General features: G+C 38.0%; 1 protein-coding gene across 3 annotated transcripts in view; it reads left to right on the top strand.

Annotated features, from left to right (window-relative positions):
• The window catches only part of Atf6 (activating transcription factor 6), a 208,009-nt gene extending 183,542 nt beyond the window's left edge, over positions 1 to 24,467 (top strand). For all 3 annotated transcript variants that reach the window (XM_077791002.1, XM_077791001.1, XM_077791003.1), the window contains one exon: positions 18,976 to 24,467. In XM_077791002.1, coding sequence (XP_077647128.1) covers positions 18,976 to 19,184 — 209 coding nt within the window. In that variant the 3' untranslated portion in view covers positions 19,185 to 24,467. The remainder of the gene's footprint in view (positions 1 to 18,975) is intronic.
• Positions 24,468 to 26,647: the final 2,180 nt, after the last annotated feature.

Genomic DNA, 26,647 nt, shown 5'->3' with positions numbered 1-26,647 from the left:
TATTTTACTTGAGTTCTACTATGCCTTCCTGTTTTGTTTTTCATCTTATTTAATTAGCTACTTTGTCTCCATGTTATTTGTTAAGCCTTTGTTTTCTCCTAAGCCCTAAATATTGGAATATCCCAGAACTTAGAGCTTATCTAAATACATATCTCCTATAATCTTTGCCTTGATGATCTACAGTATGTAAATTAAGTTTGCCTTGATGATCTATAATATGTAAGTTAAGTTTGCCTTGATGATCTACAGTATGTAAGTTACAATATAGTTTAGGCTGCTGTGACAAGGAGACCACAGAACACAGGTGTTTAAACAAGATGAAAGTTGATTTTCCTTCCCTGTGAAAATGGAGGAGGTAGTCCAGGGCTGATAGGATGGCTTGTTAGTATTGGGGACCACCCAGGCTCACTCTTTCCTGTTTCTCTGATGTTCTTAACATGCAACCCCCAGCTCCTTTACCCAAATGGTTGCTCCATTCCTCAATCATATCTGTATTCTAACCAGCAGGAAGAAGAAAATTGAAGTGAAGGACATAGCACTTCCCTTTAGGACACAGTTAGAAGTTAAACGCATATCTCTTATAATCTTTGGTCATGTAGCTATGAATTCCAGCTACAGTTTGGCAATTATTTGACTAAAGGAAAAAGAGGATAATGGATTTGGGGGCATAGGGGCCAATTTCTGCCACACATGGCTTTAAATATTGTGTACTGATGTCTCCCAGCTAGAGATATTCTAGCCTGGACCTATTCCCTAAGTCATAGTTTCTGTATCCAGCTGCCTGTCCAACATCCCCACATTCCTGCATGTCCAAACTGAACCCTTTGACTTTTGTCCCCAAACCCCTTCCTCATCTTAGTTCTCCCCACTGCTCATGCCAGAAACTTAGGACAACCTTTATTTATCTCCTTCTCTCTCCCAACATCTAACCCATTTGCAACTTTACTTTCAGAATAGACCTAAGCACTAGCACTTCTCTCCATCTCCACCGGTCATTCTAAGCCACCATTATCTCTCAGCAGGGTGACTGAATACCTTTCTATTCTGCACACAGCAGCCCAGGGTGAATTTTTAAAATCTAAATCAAATCATATCCCTCTTGTGCACAAAATCCTATAGCTTCCTGTCACAATTAGGAGAAAAAAAAAAAAACTCTAATTCCCTTTCCTGGCTTACAGATTCCTGCCAGATTTGGTCCCTGTCATCTTCTTTGACTGTATTTTTCTTTTTCACCCACCACACCCTAACTTCCCTGGTTTGGGGCTTTCTGGAACATGTGAAGCTCCTTTCTTCTGTAGGGCCTTTACACTTCTGGTTCCTCTGCCTATAACACTCTTGGTCTGATCTTCCCTGGTTCTCTCCTGCCCATTCCTCAGATCTCAATTAAAGAGGATATCCTCCGAGAGATCTTTCTTTCTCTCCCTCTCTCTCCTTCCTTTCTTCTCTGGATAGTTACCCTGCTTTGGTTTCTTCACAGCACTGTTTCTATCTGAAACTGTACCTTTGTTTTTAATCTGATTTCTCCACTGGTATATAAGTACCACGAGGGCGGGAATTTAGATTTCTTTATTGATCTCTCTAGCCCCCAAAATAGTGTCTGTTACTTAGTAGGTGCTTAATATTTATTGAATATTCAAGTATTTCTTTGTATTTCACCATGGTAAATAAATAGGCTACTATAATGAAGAGACCCCACCACCATGGAATAGGTGAAGTAAGAATTCAGTGTTTGTAGCATGATTAGATATGCAGAATAGAGATGGGCAGAATTTCTTTTGTACTTTGAGTCAGCTAAAATATTAGACCCAACCAGTCTCAGATTTGGAAATCAGATCTCAACTACGCTAAGGGATTCTGTTTTTATACTTCTTTTTCCTGTGATAAGATTGTCACAGAAATCTTTGCCATGCCTTTTCTTCTTTTAAAAAGAAATAAATAGAGGGGGTGGAAAAAGAATGAGAAGAAAAGAAATGGACATAATGGGGACATTTATAAATATGGGGAATTATGTATACAAATGTATGCATATATGTATTTTTTCAGTACTAGGGATTGAACTCTACTACTGACCTAATCTCTAGACCTTTTTATATTTTTTTAATTTTGAGACAGAATCTCACTAAGTTGCCCACACTTATCTCAAATTTGTAATCCTCCTGCCTCAGTCTCCCAAGTCACTGGGATTACAGGTGTATGGCACCATACCCTGCAATAGGGGAATTTTAATCAACCTACAAGGTCTTTCTGACCCAAAAGTTGATCAGTATTGGTAATGTTTGAATTATTCTTCTTGAGAAAGCACATAGTTTGCTATCATGGAAAAATATCCAAACTCTGTCATCAAACCTAAATTCAAATCTGATTCTGTCACTTCACTAGCTCTATGCTTTGTGACAATTTATATAAATCTCTGAGACTCAGATTTCTTAAGTATTAATATGAGGAATATAACAGCCACCATAAATAGGGGTGTCTTAAGGATTAAATGAAATAAGGTATGCTTTTCCCTTCTAGTTTCTATAACCTTTCCCATTCCTCATTACTCTAACCCACCTTGCTCCTTCCTCACAAAAGTATTTTACTACTGTTGTACTATTTAATTGTGCTAATGTCTCAGCAGACATAGCCACAGAAGTATATATGTCTGCTCTTTAATCATGTAACCAAAGTTAGTTTAAATAGGAATCAGTGATGAGTTGAAAGCAATGTAGGAAATGTAGCAAATTCTTCAGTAATCCCTTAGTAATTCCGTATCTCTCCAGATCCTTTTTGAACAGACTATTCTGAAAATTCTCCTTAAAGAGGTGATGCAGTGGGTTGTGCTACTTTGTTACCAAAAGAAGAGGGGTCACTCTGGGCCTAAATGCCATATTGTACTTTCCAGTATCTTCCTTTTACATTGGGCTTCTATATCAGAGACAAACCAAACTTAACAATGGCAGGGTGTGATTCGTGCATCAAGTGAGATATGCTTTAGAATACTGGGCATACATCAAAACTATTTTCTCTATACTTTTATCTTAACTGATAGATGTAAGACAAAACTAACAGACCTCTTAGCTCCTGAGGAAATAAATCAGAATGTGTAAAATTTAAGATTGAATCATCCATTTATTGTTGTCTCCATTTTCCACTAGACCTTCCACATTACTATTGGAATAACCTATTTCCATAAAATACATTTATGATCCTGTGTCTCACTTCCTTACAATTCTTCACTGGCTCCCCATTGCCATTGGGGTATATTTTCCCCCGCCGTAGTACTGGGGCTTGAATCCAGGGGCACTCTACCACGGAGCTGTATCCCAGCCCTTTTTATTTTTATTTTGAGAAAGGACCTAACTGAGCTGTCCACCCTGGCCTTGGGTTTGCCCCAACACACTCAGCTACTGGGATACATTCTGCGTTCTATGTGAACTGCCCCTTCTCCCACCGCCAACCTCATATTACCACTTTCCACTTCACATTTTATTCTTCATCAACACCTTGTACAGCAGCATTGCTTTGGGACTTGATGTATTTAATATTGCTTATCCCTCTCCAGAATTGTCTCCAGCTGAGACCTGGCTGAAGAGTCCTTCAGAATTGGGCTCAAGAGTCACATCCTTCAGAAAGCTTTCCTTGTCACACTCCACCCCGCCCACTGGTTAGGGTAGGCACCCCTCCACTTCATTCTTACTACACCATATGCCTGCCCATCTCACACTTATGCCAGTTATGAGGGTTTACATAGCTGCCTTTTTTACTAGATGGCAAATGCCTTGATCAGGGGCCAGGTCTTACTCATCTCTGTTTCTCTAGCACCCAGCCCTCTGCCCAGCACATAACAGCTGCTAAGTAAATATTTGTGTAGCTGAATCATATTGATCCTAGGAACAAACTCCCCTTGGGAGAACATCCTTATATATTTGAGGAAAACCCTTGTTTATGATACTGCATTAATTGAATTTGCTATTATATATTAAATTGGGTATTTTAGTCTCTGCTTTAAAAATAAAGATTAAATTGAGCATATTCATAGCTCTGTTCAGATTACATAATGCCTGTTAGTGCAAAAACATAGTTGGTAACTGCACTTTACAGTTGTTTGGAGTTTGTGATGCCCAGCTGCAGTCTAAGGTGCCTTTGTAGGTTTTGGAGGTATTTTGACTAGATGAGCTAATAGTATAAAAAGTCAGTGTTGGTTTGTGGAAGAAGTTAGGTGCACTTACACTTGCCTTCTCTGCTTTAAAGTCTTGGTTTGTAAAAATCTCAAGAAAGGTGGTTTCTCCTAAGAAATTTATGGCCTATGTTTTTCTAAGTCATAAACCAAACTAGTTTTCAGCTTTTAGCTTGGCTTCTGTGGAGACGAACAGTAACCCATATAAACTGTGTGGTGGTTCCAGTTGCTTTTACTCAGGAAAGTCCCCAAGATTTTCATTGAAAAGTCCAAAGAAGAAGTGTCAAGGACTCTGGTGATAAGTACTAAGTTACAAGAAGCTGATTGAAAAAAATTATCTTAAAAATAGAGAGATAGGAAACTTGCCAGATTTTCTAGGACTTTCTTAACACTAAATCAGAACTTTGAATTTTAGTCCTTGCCAAATTTTGTTCTCTGTAACTGTTTTCACTGTTTGATAGAGTTATGCTGCTATAAGCTGCCTCTCCTCTTCATCCTACTTTTGTCCTTCTTCCTCCTCCTCCTCCTCATATTTCTTATACTAAGTCTTGGAATTCAAAAGACTCTGGAGACTGTTTTTAGGGCAAACAGATAAATTCCAGGTTGTTTTTAGAACAGCAGCTTCCTCTGGATTTTTTCACTGTCTCCTTAACATAAGTCTTAGTCACACTTGTGTTAACAACAGAAACACTCTGCAGTGTTTCCTTTCATACAGTGGTGTTATAAGCCTTAGCTCCTCAACCCCCACACCAGTACAGGAAAACAGCAGTCATTGTAATGCACATCCATTGGAGAAACTGAATGAACTGTGTATAATGAAATTGGTTTCTTCTCCACAAGACCATGAAGCAGTGGAAGGTCAGGTTAGACCCCAGGATTGATAATTCCTATTCCCTGTGCTCCAGATGCAGTGACACCTTTCAGTTCTTGCTGTATTGAAAGGTCTGTGTTCCATGCTGTGATAAGGATTTAACATAACTAAGTTTGACTCTTGATATGACAATACAGGTTAGGAATTAGTTTTGTTATGTTATAGATGAAGTTACAAAAATGTATGGCAGGTGATTAAAATAGCTAGCCTTCAGATCCACGTCTATGGTTCTCAAGCCTGAGGTCTCTCCACTGTGCCACAAAGACTTCACACAATAACAATTCTCACATTTTATATCTCTTGACGTCCCAAAAGCTCTCCACAAATATCATAATATTTAATCCTTAGGAACTTTGGAGATGTGAGTGGTAATCATACACTTTGAAATAAATAAACAGGTTTCCCAATCTAACCAGAGTTAAGACCCAAGTCTATGTGGCTATGAAGAGTTTGGCCCCTTGGTTCTCTCTCTGGCTTCATCTCCTCTTACTCTTTCCCATATTTTCTCTGCCCCAATCACACTGGCCTCCTTACTGTTCCTCAAATACATGGGCACATCACTGCCTCAAGGCCTTCATAATGGCAGTTCCCTTTCTCTCTAATGCCAGTTCCTCACATACTTGCATTACTAGCTCATTTCTATCAGATCTTGACCAAAAAGTTACCTTCACCACCACCACCACCCCCAAAAATAATCTTGCTGGCCAAACCATTTCCAGATCACTTTTTCTAAAATTCTAGTTTTTTATCTTTTTTTATTTTTTTATTTATATATGACAGCAGAATGCATTACAATTCTTATTACACATACAGAGCACAATTTTTCATATCTCTGGTTGTATACAAAGTTTATTCACACCAATTTGTGTCTTCATACATGTACTTTGTATAATAATGATCATCACATTCCACCATCATTTTTAACCCCATGCCCCCTCCCTTCCCTTCCAATCCCTCTGCCCTATCTAGAGCTTGTTTCATCTTTAGACTTCATCATTTTTAAATATATATTTTTTTAACTTCTTGTTTCCTGTCTGCCTTCTCCTTCTCACTAGAATGCTAGAATGTAAATAGAGTAGGGCTTGCCTATTTTGTTTCTTTCTCAACTCCAACACCTATAACAGACTTAGCACATAGTTGTGATCCAGTAAATATTTGATGAATGAAAATAGACTAGAAAATGAAAGATCAAAGAAGTTAAGTGTTTTTTTTTTAGAATAATGTGGCCCAGAAGTTTCAGAGCTAAAATTGACCCTGGTCTTCTGTCCATATTTCATGCTTCTTTAGTTTGGAGCCTCACTGTTCCAAAGTCCAGACAAAGTTTAAAGTAATGATATAAATAAAACTCAGTTTGATATAAATATTTGTTATTTATGCATTTTGAAACAGTTATTTCATAATTACTATATCATGGGGAATGTCTCTAAGAAGCAGAAATAATGAGAATAAATTGTAGAACCCATAATAAACTTAGGTATACCTGGACCTCAGATTTCTAACATCTGAAATGAAGGACTGGAGCCAGGCATCGTGGCACATACCTGTAATCCAAGCTACTCAGTAGGCTGAGGCACAAGTTTGAGGCCAGCCTGGGCAATTTAGCAAGACCCTGACTCAAAATAAAAAGGGTTGCAGATATAGCTCAGTGGTAAAACACCCCTGGGTTTCATCCTCAGCATTGAAAAAAAGAGAGAGAAAGAGAATTAAAATGATGGACCATATCATTTCAAAGCCCCACAAGCCCTAACTTATCTTGAATCCATCACAAAGAATGGATAAAATCCCTAGTTTTCTTTGTAATTTGTTCAATTTTGTACACAGAGGTATTCAGTTTGTTTGGAAGATTAACCATGAGTGGTTATTTCTGTAAATTCCCTTTTGTCAAAGATTACCATGTGCTTGATTCTTTCTGCTACATTTGTGGAAAATGTAGGCTTTTTGTTTCCCTGTGTTACACTGCAGGATCAGCAAGCAGGCTGATGATCTCATCAACCCCTGAGCTCATGCAGGAAAACTTTAACGGCTGCTTCCTCTGAGTTCTCCAAGGGGCAGACGAATCAGAAGGCAAGGCCCACTCAAAGCCAAGGAACTAAATCAGTAATGGTGACCTCTGGGTCAGTAAAGGAAGTATGTAGACAGCCTGGCCTTGCACTCTTTGCCAGTCTGAATTAAGGACACACACCAATAAATCAGGCCATTTGTTGTCCAACTTTGTGCAAGTTTTGGCATTGTGTCTCAGCCTGGTACATTTCTTTGACAAAAATCCCCTATATAGAGTAAAATACACTTAGGTGCTGTATATTACCCTATGAACAGGAGGTAGCTTCCCAAGTATCTTTAGGAACATTTTTGGTAAATGTGTAACTTGAGTAAAGTTTGTAATTCTCCCTCGTATTATGCTGTTACACAATGACTTATGACAAAGTGAATCTGCAAAACCTTGGCAACATAGAACAAGTTTGAAAAAGTAAGAATAGCAAGTTAATTACTGAGGTTGGGATTTGATTAGTAATTAAATCCAAAACTTTTATTTGAAAATGAAATAAAACATCAGCACCCTCAGCTGCTCTTCTCTGACTCTATTTTCATTGCTCCAGAAGGAATTAATCTTTCTCTTATCCCTGAGCACTTTTATATATCCGTACATGGGTCAAAGGCAGCTCTGTGGATTTCTGTTTAGACATAAGTTTCCTTAATTTATTATAACCATTACTCTTGTCACTGTACCAGATATCTGTGTTTGGACTCCACAAATTGAGTCTTAAAGTTTCCAGAACGCCATCCCCCTTACTGTTTATTCTTGAATGACTTTTCACTGGGAGATATTATAATTATCCTTTACAACAGAGCTACAAATAGGATTCTAATGGCAGGTTTTCTCTTTGTTAACTTTTTTTAGATATAAGCACCCTGTTATATTTCTCTGCAGTTTTTCATATCTTGTGAACTGTTATTAGCTTTACTTCCCAGTGTGTATTTTGCATAACAATTTGATTGTAAATTGCATACAGATAGAACCTGTCTTGTTCAAGCATTTGGAGCAGAATACCTTCTAGTTCTGTGAATGATCACAAATAATTGGAAATTTGGTGAGACATCTCAGCCAAAAATAGTCCCTGCCCTGATTTCACCCTTCAGCCTTCAGCCACATACTTTTATGAGCACATTCCCTGTCTCCCACTTACATATTTGCATGAGATGCCACAAAGTACCTGACTTTACACCTGCAGGCATTGCCAAACAAGGAAAATATTAGGAAAAACATGAGGCAGATTCTCATTCATTTTAGTCCTGTTACTAACACTCCTGTGAGACAACTGTGGAGTCTCTAGAAAGATTATGTTTTTCCTCTATCTGTGACACCTATTGGGAGTTGTTGCATGAGAGAGCATGAGAAACTGTCTGGAGTTCAAAAAAATTCAAATGACATCCTTGATAAAAAATCTCTTTATGGTTTGAATCCCGTAGCTGCAATCAGGAATCTCTGGGAATTTGGTCTCCAAGCTATTCTCAGACCGTGTGTTGCATACATTCCACAAGGGCCTTGGGGAATGGCGCAGGCCTAGTTTTTTGGTTTTCAGCCGTGTTTGTCTTCTCCACAGTTGAATGGAACTGGAATGTGACATTTACCCAATTATTCCCATTTTTCATTCAATAGTTATAATTTTTCTTCACTGTAACAGGTCTTAATACTAAAAAAGAAAAAAAAAACCTCTTTGGTTTTGTTAATTGAGTTTGTAAAACAAATAGAAGCAAGAAATTTCTCTCTATTGGACTTCATCCCAGGGTGTTATCCTTCATTAAACTCCTATTTTACTCTTTCCTCATCAACTCAGATATAACATTTATTGATCAGAGTATTTTATGAATAATTCGCTTTTTAATCTCCAAAAATGCCTTTTTGCTTTTTGCTTACAGAGCTATGGTGCCAGGATGCAGTTTTGTAAACATGACTACTCCCATTTTCTGAAAGAAATAGAAACAGGACTGAGAGGAATGACTCCTATTGTTTAAAAAAATATGACACTTGTTGAAGTTGATAAGATGGATTTCATACAAGGGGGCCACGACAATAAGTATAGGATGGACCAATGCCATCAGGTCTTGTAGTAGGGGAGAAAGGTAGGGCTTGACTAGGATTCCAGCAAGGGAAGGGGAGATTTAGCAACAAGGAACAAGGTGAGGGTCAGTAGATGGAAAATTACTAAGAGAAAACACGGAGTTAAGAGGAATTCTTTCTAGACTCAAAAGAATTTATACTGAGGGCAGGCCCGAGTGATCAGATATGGAAGGTGTTTATATCCCAAGTTGAGTAGAGGATTTTTGCTAAACTCACATATCGGAATTCTTGCTCAAACCTGACTATACAGACAGAGGGAAGCCCAATGTTGAGGCCCTTTGAACAGAGAGCTAAGAATACCCTAATTAAAGAAAAGAGTCTTTGTCACCTGCTAAAAGAAAAATCACTTTCGATGGCTCAAATAATGGATCACTATATCAAAACAGATGGCTTGTCATTTTACAATAATAATTCAAAGATCATAATGACAGTTTGGTATGGTAGCTCACATCTGTAGTCCCAGCTACTGGAGAGGTTGAGGCAGAGGGATCACAAGTTTGAGAATAGCCTAGGAAACTTAGCAAGACCCTGCCTCAAAAATAAGATATAAAAAGGACTGGGTGAGTACCTTAGCAGTAGAGCACCCCTCAATTCAGTCCCCAGGACCAGAAAAAGAAAAATGTGATACTTTCTTGAGAAAGTAGCATTTCTTAAAGTTATAAGTAGTACTATTTGTAAATTTACATAATTTTATATCTAAATTCATAGAAAAAGTATTCAATGTGTAGAATACTATATTATAAATTATTTTTTATTATGGATATAAAAAATATTCTGTAATCTTTAAGCCATTTTTTTTTTGAGAATCTAAGAGAAGGCAAATAGCTAGTATACTCCCAGTTTGTTTGGCTTGGGGATATAAGAACTCAGGAGAGTAGTGCCTTGATTACATTTGGTAGTGACCTCTACTAGCTATTCAATCATATATCCTCCAGTACTTCTTATCTGAATGATATAGAAATACTTTTCTTAGATCTTTGTTAAAAAGCTTTTCTAGATTTATTTCCAGTAGTAGCAAAAGTAATTTTTAGCAATATCTAAATAAGACAATCATAAACTGAGTGTGATAGCATGTACACCTGTAATCCCAGAGCCTTAGGAGGCTGAGGCAGGAGAATGGCAAGTTCAAGATCAACCTTAGCAACTTAATAAAACTCTTTCTCCAGGTTTAAAAAAAAAAATGGAAGGGTATGGGAATGGAGCTCGGGGTGCTCTACCCCTGGGGCCAGGGGGGAAAAATCATTAGTTTGTGTGTGTGTGAGTGTGTGTGTGTGTGTGTGTGTGTGTTTAATTGGCTGAAAGTAGTACCTGCTTTAGTCTCTTAACTTTTTAAAGATTTTTTTCAAAATCCTACTTATTATCAAAGGCTTACTGTGAAGTTTAAATGGAGCAATAAAACTATTTATAAACCCAGAGGCCTTTATGCAAATCTGTTTCCTTGGTTTCACTTAGGTAAGCCTTTCAAAACTCTCATTTGTAAGGGATGGAGAGAAATAATGAATGTACTCAAAGGCCTAAGTTTTTCTGAACATTGTGTGATTAAAAAGCATCCAAGTTTAATGCAGACTGTGAACTGCTGACATGTCAGTGGAGAAAATGAGATCCAGAATGGCAAATAGTGTTCTTGTGAGCCTGGTCTCTACCCTGCTCCTAATCCCACTCCTGCCCTTTTGAAGATGAAAAAATTTGATTAAAAACTAAATGTGTAGAACAGTACATCAGTTCTGAGGCAGCTGTCTTTCTCTAATTCTTGTTTAGTTCAGGTCCCTGAGTGTAGCCCAGAACACCTTAACTCATCCCTCTTTAAGTTAGCATTCTCTGGGGCCATTTCTATATCACCAAATCTTCATTTGTTTATTTATTTTTTAAAAATTTGTTGAATATCTTTTCTGAGCCAAGCAATAGGGATTCAGCAGTGAACAAATAAAAATGTCTGCCCTCAGGGAGCTGACATTCTAGTGTGATTCCTGTCAGATCAGTCTGGGCAGGCAATGGCCAAAGGAGGCAGATTTAAAAGGGCCGCTGAACAGGCTTTATTGAGATATCACTCGCTGGCAGAACTCCATCAGACCCACAGAGGGGACAGGAGAAGGGTCTGAAGAGAAACGGTGTGGAAGCTCGACCAGACTGGACTTTTATGGGGCTTACAGAAGGAAGGGAAGGGCTTGGGACAGGAAAAGGTGTTTCTAGGGTCCCTTGCCCCCTTGATGTTGGTCAGGGGAGTTGGCTGAACTCCAGGATTGGCCAGGGGGGTCCTGTTGATTGACAGGCGTTAGTCAGATCTGGCTGATTGACAGGCGTTTCTGCCGGCATCTGATTGATGTTCTTTTCCGGTGCAGGCTGCTTTGTTCTAAGTTGCCACTAAGTCTCCACCAAGTTGCTGCCCCTGACCTAACAATTCCTCCTAGGGTCATGTCTTATATGGAATTGAGCTTCAAGAGTGACTATGTCTGAAAAGCCTCAGCAATTTGCAAGTCCCCCTAACCTGTTTTTATGTTGTCTAACAGGCCATCTATTAATAATAATAATAATAATAATAATAATAATAATAATAATGAGTTGCCTTCAGTAGTGCATGCCTGTAAATCCAGTGTTATACAGACTGCTTTCTGATTGTAGTGTATAAGAAAATTCAATGTATTGGGGTTTTTTTTTAATCTAAAATTGCAATGCCATGACCAATCTCATTCATTTAAATCTGTTGGCAATTGTTTCTAGCTTTTATGTGAATTTTTCTGAATATACTTGAAACCATGTGACTATTATTCAAAATATTTTTAAGATTCCATAGTATGAAGAAAAAATTATGCCAAGCCAGGTGTGGTAGTGCATGCCTGTAATCCCAGCATCTCAGAAGGCTGAAGCAGGAATGGGTGTCAGGTGGGAGGCCAACCCTGGCAATTTACAAAACCCTGTCTCAAAATAAAAATTAAAAAGGACTAGAGATGTGCTCAGTGATAGAACGATTCTGAGTTCAATCTCCAGTATCGGGGCGGGGGCAGTGTGTCACAGGATTTTTAATGGGCTGAGAGTAATTTGGTCTATCAGGCTTCATTATCCTTCAGAGTTCCACCATGGTCTAGAATTTCCATTCAGCAATCTTGTAGCTGCTGAGCCTTCCCAACACAGAAATACTTCAGAGAAAGCCATATTTGGTGCTCAGAGAAGACTATATCATTCCCATGCATCAATTTTTAAATGCAATTAAAGAGCCATAATTTTCTATAACCCATATTCATAACTGCAGAGATTTGATTTGGGGTGATTACAGCCTTTGGGTAATTACTCTGCAGGTCCTAGATGTTAAAGTAAAGTGCTTCAAAACATTGGTTCAGCTTTTCAGATCCTGACCTAAAATAGTTTTCTAGTACTTGGTGCCAGTGATTTATTTATTAGATGCAGGAGATTTATTGTATATTCCCAGCTTTAGTCTATGACTTGAGGCTAAAACTCCACACTGAGTTCTAGGACAGCAAATCTGATCCCAGGTCCAGTTCACTCTTTATTCAGAAAGAGGTTTTATATGTTAGGCTGTAAAAACAGTGACATTATCAGCATGGCTTTTTATGTAATAAGCATCCCAACAATAACTGTCCTAGTGTATATAAAAGAAATTTGATGACACTAACTTGCCCTACTTCCCAGTAAGCCTAAAAAGAAAGCCAGTGTCCTTCAAGATAATATGTATCTGGACTTACTGTCCCAAGCTTGCTTTCATTTTTCTCTTCACTTGGCTAGGTTTGGGGGAACAGGGGGAAACATTCAGAGACAGGTGTTTTACTATTTCTCTTTTCTTTAGAGACCATACAGGAATACTGTTGAGCTTTGGTAGTAGGAGAAGGCCAATGTATTTATTTGATGTTGTAGCAATATTCTTTCAAATTTTTAATTTGTTTTAATTAGTTATGCATGGCAGTAGAATGCGTGTATGCACTTTGACATATCACACAAAAATGGGGTATAATTTCTCATTTTTCTGATTGTACATGTTGTGGAATCATATCAGTCATGTGGGCATGTATGCACACAAGGTAATAATGTCTGTTTCATTCTGCTGTCCTTCATATCCCCACATACCCTTGACTCCCCTCCACCTAATCTAAAGTAACTCTATTATTCCCTAGCGCTCCCCTCCCCATTGTGAATTAGCATCCTCATATCAGAGAAAACATTTGGCCTTTGGTTTTTTGGGATTAGCTTATTTTGCTTAGCATGATATTCTCCACTCCATTAACCAGCAAATGCCATAATTTCATTCTTCTTTAAGGCTGAGTAATATTCCATCAAATATATATACCACATGCACCTCAGATAAAGTAGTAATCTCTAGGAATATGAAGAGCTCAAAAAACTTAACTTCAAAAAAAAAACAAATAACCCAATCAATAAATGAGCTAAGGAACTGAACAGACATTTCACTGAAGAAGAAATACAATCGATCAACAAATATATTTAAAATTGTTCAACATCTCTAGCAATTAAAGAAATGCAAATTAAAACTACACTGAGATTTCATCTTACTCCAGTCAGAATGTCAATTTTCAAGAATGGCAAATATCAAGGCAACAATAAATGTTGGCGAGGAGTGGGGGAAAAGGCACACTCATACATTGCTGGTGGGACTGCAAATTAGTGTTACCACTCTGGAAAGCAATATGGAGATTCCTCAGAAAACTTGGAATGGAACCACCATTTGACCCAGCTATCCCCCTCCTCCATTTATACTCAAAGTACTTAAAATCAGCATACTACTGTGAAAAAGCCATGTCAATGTTTGTAGCAATATTTTAAATGTTATTCTGTTGCTGCTTTCACAGCACTTAGGTAAGCTGTGGAAATGAGGAAACCCCATTTTTCTTTTATACTTTCTCACAGTTTCTTAAATCACTAAGTAAATGTTGACTGACAGTTTTTTAGATATATGGTGTTCATTTTCCTTTGGATAATTTCTATCTAATTTGAGTACAGAAGATGGGATCTAAATGCTTATTTAGACAAGAGTCCTATGTAACAGTGCCTAGCACAGTATCAGTGCTCACATAATTGTTGAATGGATGAATAAAAGTTACAAATTGAGTTCAGCTTTTTAGTTAAAAGTGCTCTCACAAGGGGCCAGGAGTACAGCTTCGGGCATACACGGCATTTGCTTAGGAGTGCTTTGCCCTGCCTGTGTTCTTACGTCTCCAGGTTCTTGAGGTTGAAAGCAACTTTCTGTGTTTCCATCTACAGAGTGACAGTTACTTAATTCACTCCATGTTCCTCCCAGCCGATAAGTGACAGGTCCTAGTTTTATTACCCTTACCCACTTCAATTTCACCCTGCCTCAGCTTTGCCAGGCATTTCTTAAGGGAGCCAAACCTTTTTCTCTAACTATTTTAGTACTGTTCGGGGAAATAGAATATTTATATATTGGCTATAAGGGAAAATGTCAATATTGGAGTTCTCACAGAAGATTTCTTAGAAATGGGACTCAAATTGGTCTTGAAGGATTAACAAAATGAGGCTAGATAGAGAGTTTGAGTAGAAAAGAGTTTTTTCCCCTCCCCAGTCAGAGGAAAAAAAAAATAGTAGTGATGCATGGCATGTTGGAATGTCAAAACCAGGACTTGTGTTGGAAATTGAAGAGAAGATTGGCATAGTAGAGTTTCGCTTATGGAAATTATGGAAATGTGACATTTTTACCACTTCCTTGTTCATTTGTATTCCTACCCCCCAACCACACACCCACCCATCCCCTTTTTTTCCATTTGTTTCTTTAGTGGGTACAAGTTATCTCTTGTGGTCCATGAATGGGTGAATATCTATCCATCTTTATGCCCACCCCACTGCCAGCACATGTATCCTATATTTCAGTAGATTTAGGTACAGAAGTCAAGATCATGGCATGTCACCAGCCTGGCTGCACAGAGCAAACTACCTTGTTAGAGTTGGTGTTTGATTCTAATGAGAAATCTGTTTTTATTACATATGCTTCTTTGCTAAGTACTGGTGAAGTCTTGTCCACTTTTTAAAAATTAAGCTTTCTGTAAATTTTTGAATATTTAGTTCTGCCTTTGGTCAAGGTTCTGGCTTTTGTGTTAGTCATCTCCCAGCTAACAGCCTCTTGGCAGGCTGTGCTTGATTCAGTTATTGTGTGTTTACAGGCAGTTCAAAATTCCACCTCGCCCAGAATTTTTCCACCTTCAATGTCCAGACACTTTTTCTGGCTTCCCCTATCCTTCTGAAAATTCAGAATCACATTTAAGTGCTCATGTTTGAAGCTGTTAATTTCTTCTTTTTATTTGCCTGATTAATTTTGAATTTGAAGTACTCATACTTAACACATTTAAACATTTACACATTTCCCTTTACTAGACCCCTGCACATTAACAGTGAAGACCTGGTCTTAATGTAGTCATCATTACCCTGTGTACACGTATGATTTCACGAATTGTGTGACTCTACATCGTGCACAACAGAGAAATGAAAAGTTGTGCTCTATTTGTGTACAATGAATTGAAGTGCACTCTGCTGTCAAGTATAACTAATTAGAACAAATAAAAAATAAAAATGTGTGATCCATTCTCAGTCCCTCACACCTCTGCCTGGGATTCCCTTCAAGGCCTCCTTTTCCCATCTAAGTCACCAGTTTTCTGGCTCTATCTCCCCATTTAGAACCTGTTCTCATATTTTTTTATTCACACAGGGCCAAATTGTAGGCTTCAGTTGAGATTGCTTTCCTTTCCAATGGTGGAGATAAAAATCATAACCTTAAATTTAGGGTTAATGGAGGCCTTGTGTGCCCCTAATGTGAGTTTTGGAAACTCTGTCCTGTTCCTGGATGTATATAATGTGTACACTGTACAAATGTCATACAGTCCAGGGAGGGACTTAAAAGATCATGAGTTACCATGTGCCATTTCCCACTCTGACCTCCTCTAATTAAAATACTTCAAACCTCATCAGTAATTATGAGACTGCTTCATTAATTATCCATGGGGTTCCACAGGGGTTCGTATGAAATCCCCAAAGGTCTCACAGAGTGGACCAGTGTTGTTATCATCACTTTAACTGGTCTTTAGAGGTATTAGAATTTCAGGGCTTTAATGGCACATCACTCCAAACATGATCCAGCTTGTCTTTAAGAGGGGCTTCCTAAATCCAGCCTCAGACATTTACATACTACCTAGAAAAGTCGTCTTCTAGCAATGTTAATAGTTTCCTTGGCCCAGAAGAAGGCAGTGAAGACCAGAACCCATTTTAAAACCACCCTGACCTAACCAACCTTGAGTTTCCATCTGGTTGGGCTTAAGATGACAATGCCATTTCAACACGACTAGGAACTCCAAGGTTTTGGAATGATATTGGGACTTTAGTTTTCCCTTAAAGCATTCGAACTTTTATTTCCAGGGTTTCTACCTCTTCTTGATATTGGGACTTTAGTTTTCCCTTAAAGCATTTGAACTTTTATTTCTAGGGTTTCCACCTCTTCTTGATATTTAAAGTATTAAAGAACCCCAGTTATCAGTTTAAATCATAGCAGACACATAGGCTCTAATGACTTCTGCAGGTGGTTTGGGCTGTATTAGAGAACCTAGTCTTGATCTTAAACTGTCATCTGGATTCTGAGTTAATTCTGGAAAGCAGTAAAAATTAGTAATGTGTATTGCATGTCTCTGATGCATATGTTTTCCATTATTTGGTCTTCTATGCGACAGCGCCTGCATACTACATGAATGTGTACACACACACACACACACACACACACACACACACAGATTTCTGTTCCAAAAGGAAATGACTGGTGTTGTGCCTTGAAATTTGAACTTGATCACATGTTCTGAATGAAATAACTCCAAATACATTTGCAGAATATCTTTCTTCCATCTCCTACTTTTTGGAAAATACTTCAGTGAGAAACATTGACTAACTTATAGCCATTAAAATTTAATTCTGTAAAGATAAGAAAATGATTTGATAGTCATTGCAAAGAGGCAAGACTTGTAAAATTAGACTTAAACTTCCTAACAATAGTCTTAAAAATAGGTAGCGTTTGTTCATATACAGCAGCAACAAGTTGGTTTTTTTTAAATCTCTGGTAAGTAATTAACCTCAACTGTAATAGAAGAGATTTATATGACTTGTAATGGGAAATTTATCATTGTTGGAGACTATTTTAAACAATGGAACAATGGAACCGACCAATAGAAGTGGAGGAATGATATTTTCTGTTGGATTTAAAGTAGAATATATCATCTATTCAAAACACTTAATATTGATAGATCATTAGATTTGTCTAGTAATTTTTAACTTCTGGGGGGGGTCACAAAGCTCATTGGGAATCTGATGGACCATATTTCAATACATACACAAATTTCATACAATTTCAGGGAATTTAGAGACCCTAAAGTCTGTAAATTAGACCCCAATTTATGATACTCCAGAATAGATGGCCTCCAGAAGTCTTTGCTAGCTTCCTAAATGATAAGTTGTATGATTCAATTTTCTCAAACATAACAAGGAATCTGAAGATCAGATGTCAAACTTTGGAGTTTCTTTCTCTAGATTTATAATACTTCACATGTATGGTGTCAAAGTAAAAATAAAGCATATTGGAATAGAAAGAAATTCTACTTTTGTATATTCAATTATTGTAGAGAAGCCAAATGTTTAAATTTTAAAAATCAGTGGTTGATTTTGTATCATCTTCGTAGAAAGACAGTATAGGACAAGACCACCTGCACACCCAACTCCAAATTCACAGAAGAAAATGCAAAATCAGACACCACGTTGACTACTCAGTATTATTCCAAGTTCACACTGCTTCTAACCATAATGCTGTGGTTATTCAGCTGGGCTTGAAAAATGTTTTGTCTATAATTCTCTCATCAGTTTTATGCACAATTTTAGTTGACTACAAATTGGAAAATGATCACCCAGGATTACGAATCAGAGAGTAATTCGGCCCTCTCCCTAAAATGAAGAACTTTCATCCTCTTAGGAATTAAGAAGGGAATATAGTTTGTATCTGTGTATTTTGAACTCATGTTAATGAGCTAACCTTATGTATGGTAAGCATGACTCTACCTGGGTTTCCTGTTCCCTTCTGCAAATACCCTCTAGTTTCCCTACAAGCCTTAGAACACTTCCTTTAATCTCAAATTGTAACTGTATTGATTCTTTGTACCTGAAATCAGAAACTGTGGGAATAAAAATTACCTTGATATGGAAGGGATGTGATAATGATCTCTGGGCAAGAGTATAATTGTCAAATACCCTTGAGTTCTTGTCAGTTTTCACTGTACTTTATTCTTCTAATGCAAACCCTTAAATTCCCAGTTGGGAGTATCTTAATGAAATTAGATTGATGAATAGGAGCCAAGCAGTCTAGACCAAAGGTCTCCTTACATTCACATCATTGGTTCTTTGGATAGTTAGTTGTTCTTTCCCATTGTTGAAGGGAAGGAGAAGGGCTTAAATAACCTTTCTGCTCCTTATTAAAATCCCTTTCTGGTCTAATTGTTCCAGTTATGATAATTTACTGCATGGAAAGCATACAAGACATACAATGTCTATGGGTAGATATTCTGTGGTATTATCTCTGACAGTGGATCCAGCCCTTATGAGCTAATAAATGTTGTTTGGGAATTAAAATTGAGAGAGGACAGGCCCTCTTGGCACTGAGCCCTGCTGTAGCTCTGCTACTGGTGAAGTTCCTTTGCATCCTTGAAAATGTATCAGCAGTTCTTACCCTTAAAGCACATTCATGTCCTTCTGGGATTAAAGCTCCTAGCAGAGATGCACATTCTGTTGAACATTTACACCTGTGTATATTCCTTTCTACAGAAAACGTGATCAACGGGCAGGATTATGAAGTGATGATGCAAATTGACTGTCAGGTGATGGACACCAGGATCCTCCACATCAAAAGCTCCTCCGTCCCTCCTTACCTCCGAGATCAGCAGAGGAATCAAACCAACACTTACTTTGGTTCCCCTCCAGCAGCCACCAAGGCGACCCATGTTGTCAGCACCATCCCTGAATCATTACAGTAGTACCCTGCAGCTACATTGGAAGACTAAGAATGAGACCCTGCCAAACTGAAGAGTGGTGAGAGAAATGGTGTTCTCTGCCTCCTTTGTGGCAAGCAGACAACTGTCTCATGCTGTAGCTCAAGGATGGGGAGAGATTGAAAAAGAAGCTGCTGTTTTCCACCATCCACTATTTGCAAAGCACTGGAAATTATATGCAAGGGAACATTTCTTTAGTGGCAAATGTGGCCTGCATCCTCCAGTGTTACCTTGTGTGGATTTTTTTCCCCATACTTTTCTTAAATGCTTTCCCTGCTGTATTTGTTTTATATTTAGTCATCTTCTTTCAAGTAAGATCCAGTTCCCCTTTCTGCCATTTCACTTATTGATACAGTAAAGTGATTTTTCTTTAAAGCTGTAGCACATGGTTGTTCAGATGGTTCCCACTTACCGAGTTTCTCATTCCTTTAATGCACACCCATTCTGGAAATTGTGCAAATTTCAAAACCAGAACAGCCAATAATACACTTCACAAAGAATCAAAACAATTTGGAGCTTTGGCTAAAAAGGGAATATACCCATTTAGTAAAGTTTATTTTTACTTAGCATTCATGGTTCACACCTGAATGGGTGGCTGTGTTGGGGGTCAGAGGTAAACTGCATATTTGAGAGAATGGAAGGGAGTTTAATTAATTGATACATGTGTTAAAACATTGAAAATTTGATGTGATTGCAGTTTAAGATTAAAGCCATAGCTACTTTTTATTTTTAGGATTCAAGGTCCCCAAGTGATAGCATGCAGATTTATGTGTTTTTTTTTTTTTTCCTTTGTGGTACTGGGGATTGAACCCAGAACCTTGTGCATGCAAGACAAGCACTCTACCAACTGAGCTATATCCCCAGCCCCAGATTTATGTCTTCTTAACTAACCTGTGCAATCCTCAAGGCCTACAGGGCAGTTCCTTATATTTCATGGTGAATCTCCACCCACTACACACATACTACTCTCTATATAATACCAAATTGAGTTAAGGAACATGGAGGTGACGTAAGCAAGACAAGAGCTTTCGAGGATTGACAAGTATTATTTAATACAATGCAGACAAGCAAGCTTGTATTCCTGCTGGATGCAACCCATAATATGGCAATAATCTTCAGTTTCTCCAGTGAACAGTGAAGAAATTAACTCTTTTGTTGTCCCATGGCTTTAAAAAATTTATATTCTTATATTTTACTGTACTTTGACTACTTTTTTTTCATTTGATGAATTCTCAAAAATGGATCTCAGGTAGTGATCTCCACTCAGATGTTCTGCCTTCAGTTTTCTAATGGAACTCTTTCTCCCTCTCCTTCCTGAAACTTTTCAACTTCTTGATAAAACTCATTCTACAAACACTGCTTCTCACCTCCACAAATTTGCCTTTGTGAGATTCCTTTCTTTCCATTCCACACTGTATCAACTAATTCCTCTTCCTCCCTGCAGGAGAAGAAAATTTTTATCAATCCCTCAAGGATTACATGTAGTCAGTTCATTTTCTGCCTTCAAACCTATTAGACTTGCAGTAATAAATAATTTTAAAGAATCACCGGTACTTCTCTCTAGATAGTGATCTCTCAGGCTACTAGATGCTTTCTAAGGAAATCAGTTTCATTTTGTAGGGATGGAGGCCTCTATTGCTCTTTTACCTGAGAATCTGGAGATGGAGGAGTATTAACTACCTCTCATCTTTTTCCACATTTAAAACTATTTTAAGTCAATGGAGCACTCTCTGATTTGGCTTCTGTGTGATTTGCCAGACAAGAACCATTTCTCTGGAGACTTTTCTTCTAATGGGTACCAAGGGATATAAAATGAATGTCTAGAAGACTTCTAGGTTACTAGGCAAGTAACCTATAGGGTAACCTCCAGCCCCACTCTTTTCCATTCTGCGATGTGAATTAGCCCAATAAGGGACTGGGACTGTGGCTAGTAGGCAGTGGCAGCATACACTTCACAAAGAATCAAAACAGTTTGGATCTTTGGGTAAAAAGGGAATATCCCCAGTTGGTAAAGTTTATTTGTACTTAGCATTTGTGGTTTATACCTGAATGGGTGGCCTTCCCTTTTTACTTTATTCCCAAGCTGCCGATCTGCTGAAACTGTCATTTCCAGCAGATTCAGTGCATCTGAAATGATTGTAGGTGGAGCCTCTCTCCTCTTCCTGGCACCAAATCACACAAAAAGAAACCATCACATGATCTTCTTGTGTTTAGCACTTCATTTTCACTTCATTTCTTCCCAGCTTTCTTATGTTCATTCTATCAACTCATCAGACTGAAGACTTCAATATGTCATGAACACCAAGATTAATTCCTCTCTTCTGGGTGACAGTGCAGATGGTGGTTAGGAGAGAGTCACAGTCAAAGAGCAGACTGATGTTAGGAGGGCCAGAAGCTCCAGTCACAGAGCAGGGCACCTGAGAAGTGATTTCAAAAGCAGTCTGGGAGCCTTGCCTCCTCTTTTCACTCTCTGCCCCTATAGCTTCTTGTCATCAGCTGTGCTTGAATTGATCTTTTGAGAATGAGGGAACAGAATCCTCCTCATGGTAGAGTTTCAGAAAACAAGTAAAAGGTTACTGACAAGCACAAAGAAATATTCTACTTTTTAAAGTACTGAAAGAACTATTATAAAACCCTAGGCACAGTAGCAGTTTTCACTTTAATGTTTGTGTGCTAGCACTAGGCTTTTTAGGAAATAGAAAGTTGCTATGCCAAGTTAATAAATTGAGCAGATATTTGGGCTAAGTATTTTGGTGGGGTTGCCTGTTAGGGGTTGTACCCAGGAAGTGTGAGAGATATATGTATCTATCTATCTATATTATCTTTTTATTATTATTTATTAAAGTCTGAAGTGAGGCTTTGCAAGCTGTGAGAAAATTAGACAAATTCATGGAGGAAGAAAGTCCATCTATTATTAAGGTGGTTTTGAGCTCTTGGGCCAATAATACTATAATGTGGGGAAGTGACAGTGGAGACTAATAGGGGCAGTCTTTCCATCTGTTGCAAGTCCTGAATTTTTAGGCTTAATGGAAGTGAGTGAGTGTTTCCTCATGCTATCTACTGAAGGTGTTTGGAGCGGGCTTCTCTGTACACCAATAGCACAGGAACAACTTCACTAGACTATGAAGGTAAACCAACGCTCAAGGTAGGGGTTAATGTGAAAGGATGGATCATTCTCAAGGCAAATCTATCATTTGCCATGCTTGTAGTACAGCAACTTTACATCAGATTAATAGGTGGAATTTATGTTCTCAGAAATAAAAAGTCCCCCATGATATAAAAGCTCAGAGCATCTTCTGATTTTTTTTTTTATGACTTCAAGTTTTAGCACAAAATTGGCACCTCTGTGCCTTTTCTTGTTAGCCAGAAGTAGATAGAAGGTATTTGAAAGCAAGGAGATTATATGAGTCATTCTTAAGTATTCCCAATAAACATTCCTTAGAAAGAGAGAAGGAACTTGGAATTCAAACTGATTTTCCTATCATGTTTAAAGAGATACTACCCTGACTAATTTTTGTTGGTCCGAATCTTCCTCCCCAGTAGTCACAGCAGCAGGTGCTAGTTAGATACCATTGCTGTGGCATTTAGTGTTTAAAACTGGAGAACTCTCAAGCTCTCCCAGTGTTCAGACTATTATTTGATTCTTGCTATTTAACTAAGCTCAGGTTGTGAAACTTGACAGAAATGTACCACAGGAAAAAACTTGTCCTTGTATTCAACTTATGCATTGAAGAGTTTCAAAGCAACTTCCACTTTCAATAACATATTAGAAGCAGCCACTTTTACTTTCATAACCTGAAGAGCCAGTCTGATCTGATAGCCTCTTTCAGTCTAACCGCCTGGAAATTTCCACCCATGAAAGTCTTCTTTCCACTGCATACCAACAGGCTGACTCAGCATCCCTCAACAAACCCATAGGAGCTGAACTTCAAATGAGCCCATTGTCATGCTATGGGCTGTGTCATAGGAATTAACCTCTCAAATAAGATTGTTTCTTGCCAGAATGCATAGAAGCTTATCACAACCTACAGCCTCCATACTCCTTACCAGAATGTTATTTTCCTTAGTCTTAGGCATTTTAATGTATATAATTTAGGATCTTTGCTGCTAATATGAATACCCAATTATAAGTTATACCATAAAAGCAAGAAAGCCTAAAAGAAAGAGAATGAAATATTAGAATTCATTCCTGTCCTAATAACATTTGGAAGGGGAAATTCCTGTCTTCCCTATCCCCACCCCCTTGCAGGGATTGTGGTCGATTTTTAAGGAAGCAGAATATTGGGCTGTGCAAAAAAGATGTTGCCAGAGTCCAAAAGGACCTATGCCCATAAAAGAAATGGAGTTTTCTCCTGAAGGAAAAAAAAAAATCAGAGCGTATTCTGTTAACTTATATTTTTAATGACTAAGCTTATGGCAGAGTTTATTTTGGATAAGACTAGAACTTGCGGCAGTTGTAATATCTGTGTTATCTGTCAGGTGCAAAAGAATTTATGAAAAAGAATAATAAAAGTATGTGATTAGAAAGTTTAATTTTACATATGAATCATGTCATGGCTAGCCAGTGTCACATAATGAACATCATTCTTAACTAACATTAAGCATTAAGGATTTAGCACATTAAAAGACTTTTAATTATATTAAGCTTGAGAACTGATAAATGAGAAATGATAAATCAAGTTTATCATTTGTCAAGATCAACAAACACCACACTGTTATGCTGTTTGCCTTCAATGAAATTGGCGACCATTAGTTAAATAAATCAGGAGGCTTAGCATATCCTTTCATGTTCTAATCTCAGATAAGAATTAGAAGGTTGACTTTCACAGCAAATGTTTATTGGTTGAACTGTTTTAATTCATACTCAGCCATAATTCCTGGTCCAGTCATCAGGATAGAGGAGATGCTGGGAAAACAACTAGCTTTAGATGAAAACAACTAGCCTGAGAGATACCAGTTTATTTCCCTCATCATGTTGACAATTATGTTTGGGCTAAGACCAGTAATGCTGCATCCGTGGACTCATTAGAACCAGAGGAGTGCGTTAGAAATCCTATTTCACCACGGTTTTCTTCCTAAGGCTATATTGTGCTAATGTAAGGACGGGTTGAAAATGAGCTGGAAAGATAAACCAATATCTCCCTTAATAATTATGTTGTTTTACAAATACATAAAGAAATGACAGCAGACTATTTCATACTTTTAAGCAAGTCTTTATAATGTGAAACCTGTTCTTTCTCTAAAGTTCAAATAAAGAATTTTTAAATTTGCTTTGTTTTGTTCTGTATGTAGAAAGAAAAAAAAATCTTTGAAGTCAAGTAGTTAGGAAGCCTAAAAAGGTTTTGTGGCTTGTGTTACTTTTTAGATGAAACTGTTAAGATTCTTTTCTACTCTTCTCCCATGCCTGGTTAAGTAAAAATTTCCTTTTTTGTGTGTCCAAATATTTAAACTTCGGTCTCATCGAAGAAAAAAAGAAAAATGCCTAAAACCCATTCTTTATCCTTCTGTGTCATCAGGAAATTGTGTTATTCAATTACATTCAGTCTTCACCAAAAGCCTCTTCCCAGCTTGGAATGGCAGATGCCACCATACCGAAGCTAGTCACTGCAGATAACAGGAGCTGATCTATCTAGGAATAATGAATGCGGGCATTTATTGAGCACCCAGTGCATGCTGCATATATGGCTTATGTTCATTAACTATTATCTTATTTCAATCCTCTCTATAACCTATTTCTTAAGATAGTTACAGAATTAGTTAATGGAACCAATATTTAGACCATGGCAATTTAGCTCCAACACATAGATTATTAATTACTATATTGTTCCACCTCCTGAGATTAGATCTGGCATAGGTTCTAGCCCTAAACAAGTTTACAGACAGATTATGGAGTCCAACACAAAAAAATGTAAAAATATGATAACATCAGTGTTCTCTTAGAGGCTGTGTTAGTTTACTGTTTCTGTGACAAAATACCTGAGATAAACCACTTATAAAGAGGAAAGGTTTATTTTGGCTCACAGTTTCAGAGGTTTCAGTTCATGATTGCCTTTGGGCCTGTGGTGAGGCAGCACATCGTGGCAGGAACATATGGCCAAGGAGCTGTTCATTTCATTGCAGCCAGAAAGCAAAGAGACAGGAAGGGACCAGAGTCCCAATATCTTCTTCAAGTGTACACCCCTAAAACCTAACTTCCTTTCATAAGACCCCAACTCCTAAGGTTTCATCACCTCCTAATAGTACCACAGGCCAGGAACCAAGCCTTCAATGCATGCACTTTTAGGGGACATTCCAGATCCAAACTGTATCAGAGCAAAATTGCTTTTGTTTCAAAAGACACCTTAATAGACTTATTTAGAAAGTGAGAGCCCCTTCCCATCTAGGGGACTCACCTCAGATCACCTCTTCTGCAGAAGTTAGTGGAGATTACAGGGTGGAGGGTTGACTAGCAGAAAAGAGAAATTGGAACCAAAGAACAAGGCTGGGATCTAGAGCCTCCAGAGTGTCATGAGAAGACTCCATAGCAAGAGGGCAAATGAGTTATACAACTAGCAATGCTAAACTGTAAATCTTCTTGGTTCTGATTCTTTAGTAAAAGCTAAAATACGGTATTGTATCCACATTATTTGAGGAGTGGAGGACAGGGCTCAGGTTCAACATGGTATAACTAATAAAGAAGAAAGCATGCAGACAGTCCAATTCGGCCATACACTGAAGAGTCAGTGGAAGCAACAGATAAATAAGGGAAATTGAACTCCCTCCACCCAACTACCCACCATCACCACCAAATCCTTATGGGATTGTCCCCTGGGACTTCTCATGGGTCTCAAAGTGTGACCACAAATGATATTTGGTTACACAATACATGGTATCATAAACAGAGGGCTCTTCTAGCATATACCCTGCAATTTTTCTGTTCCTCTTTGGGTACACATATTCAGATGACTTCCAATGTTTTGCTTACCACAGGAATCTATAGCATGTTTCATGCCATTACATTCATTTGGTGTGATCTGAACAAATGCTCGTAGAGAATCCTTCTCTTAGTTCCATTAATGGTAATGGCTGATGTTTATTGAAGACAACCTTCTGACAGACATTGTGCCTTCCCAAACATTAGCATAAGCTTTACAGAATCCTTAATCATAGACAAAGATATCATTATGTACCCAGCCAGAGAAGAAATAGGCACAAAAGATCAAGTAACTCACTCAAGATCTTACAACTAGAAGAGCTGGTACTAGTCTATCGTGATTTTAAAGTCACACTCTATTTACACTACATTACCATTTGTCCTTCAAAGACATAAAGGACAACAGGAGACCAAGAAGAAAGGAAGATACCAAGTCACACAACATGGACAAACAGTGCTGAGGATGTTCTGGAAAGAGGAATTAAGCTAAGAGGCAAGGTCCAACATGGCCAGAGAGTTTACTATGAACTGTTCA

Source organism: Urocitellus parryii, chromosome 11, assembly GCF_045843805.1.
Source record: "Urocitellus parryii isolate mUroPar1 chromosome 11, mUroPar1.hap1, whole genome shotgun sequence".
In the NCBI taxonomy this organism is placed as follows: Eukaryota; Metazoa; Chordata; class Mammalia; order Rodentia; family Sciuridae; genus Urocitellus; species Urocitellus parryii.
Note: the sequence above shows the minus strand (reverse complement) of the source record. Positions and strands in the feature narration are given on the sequence as shown.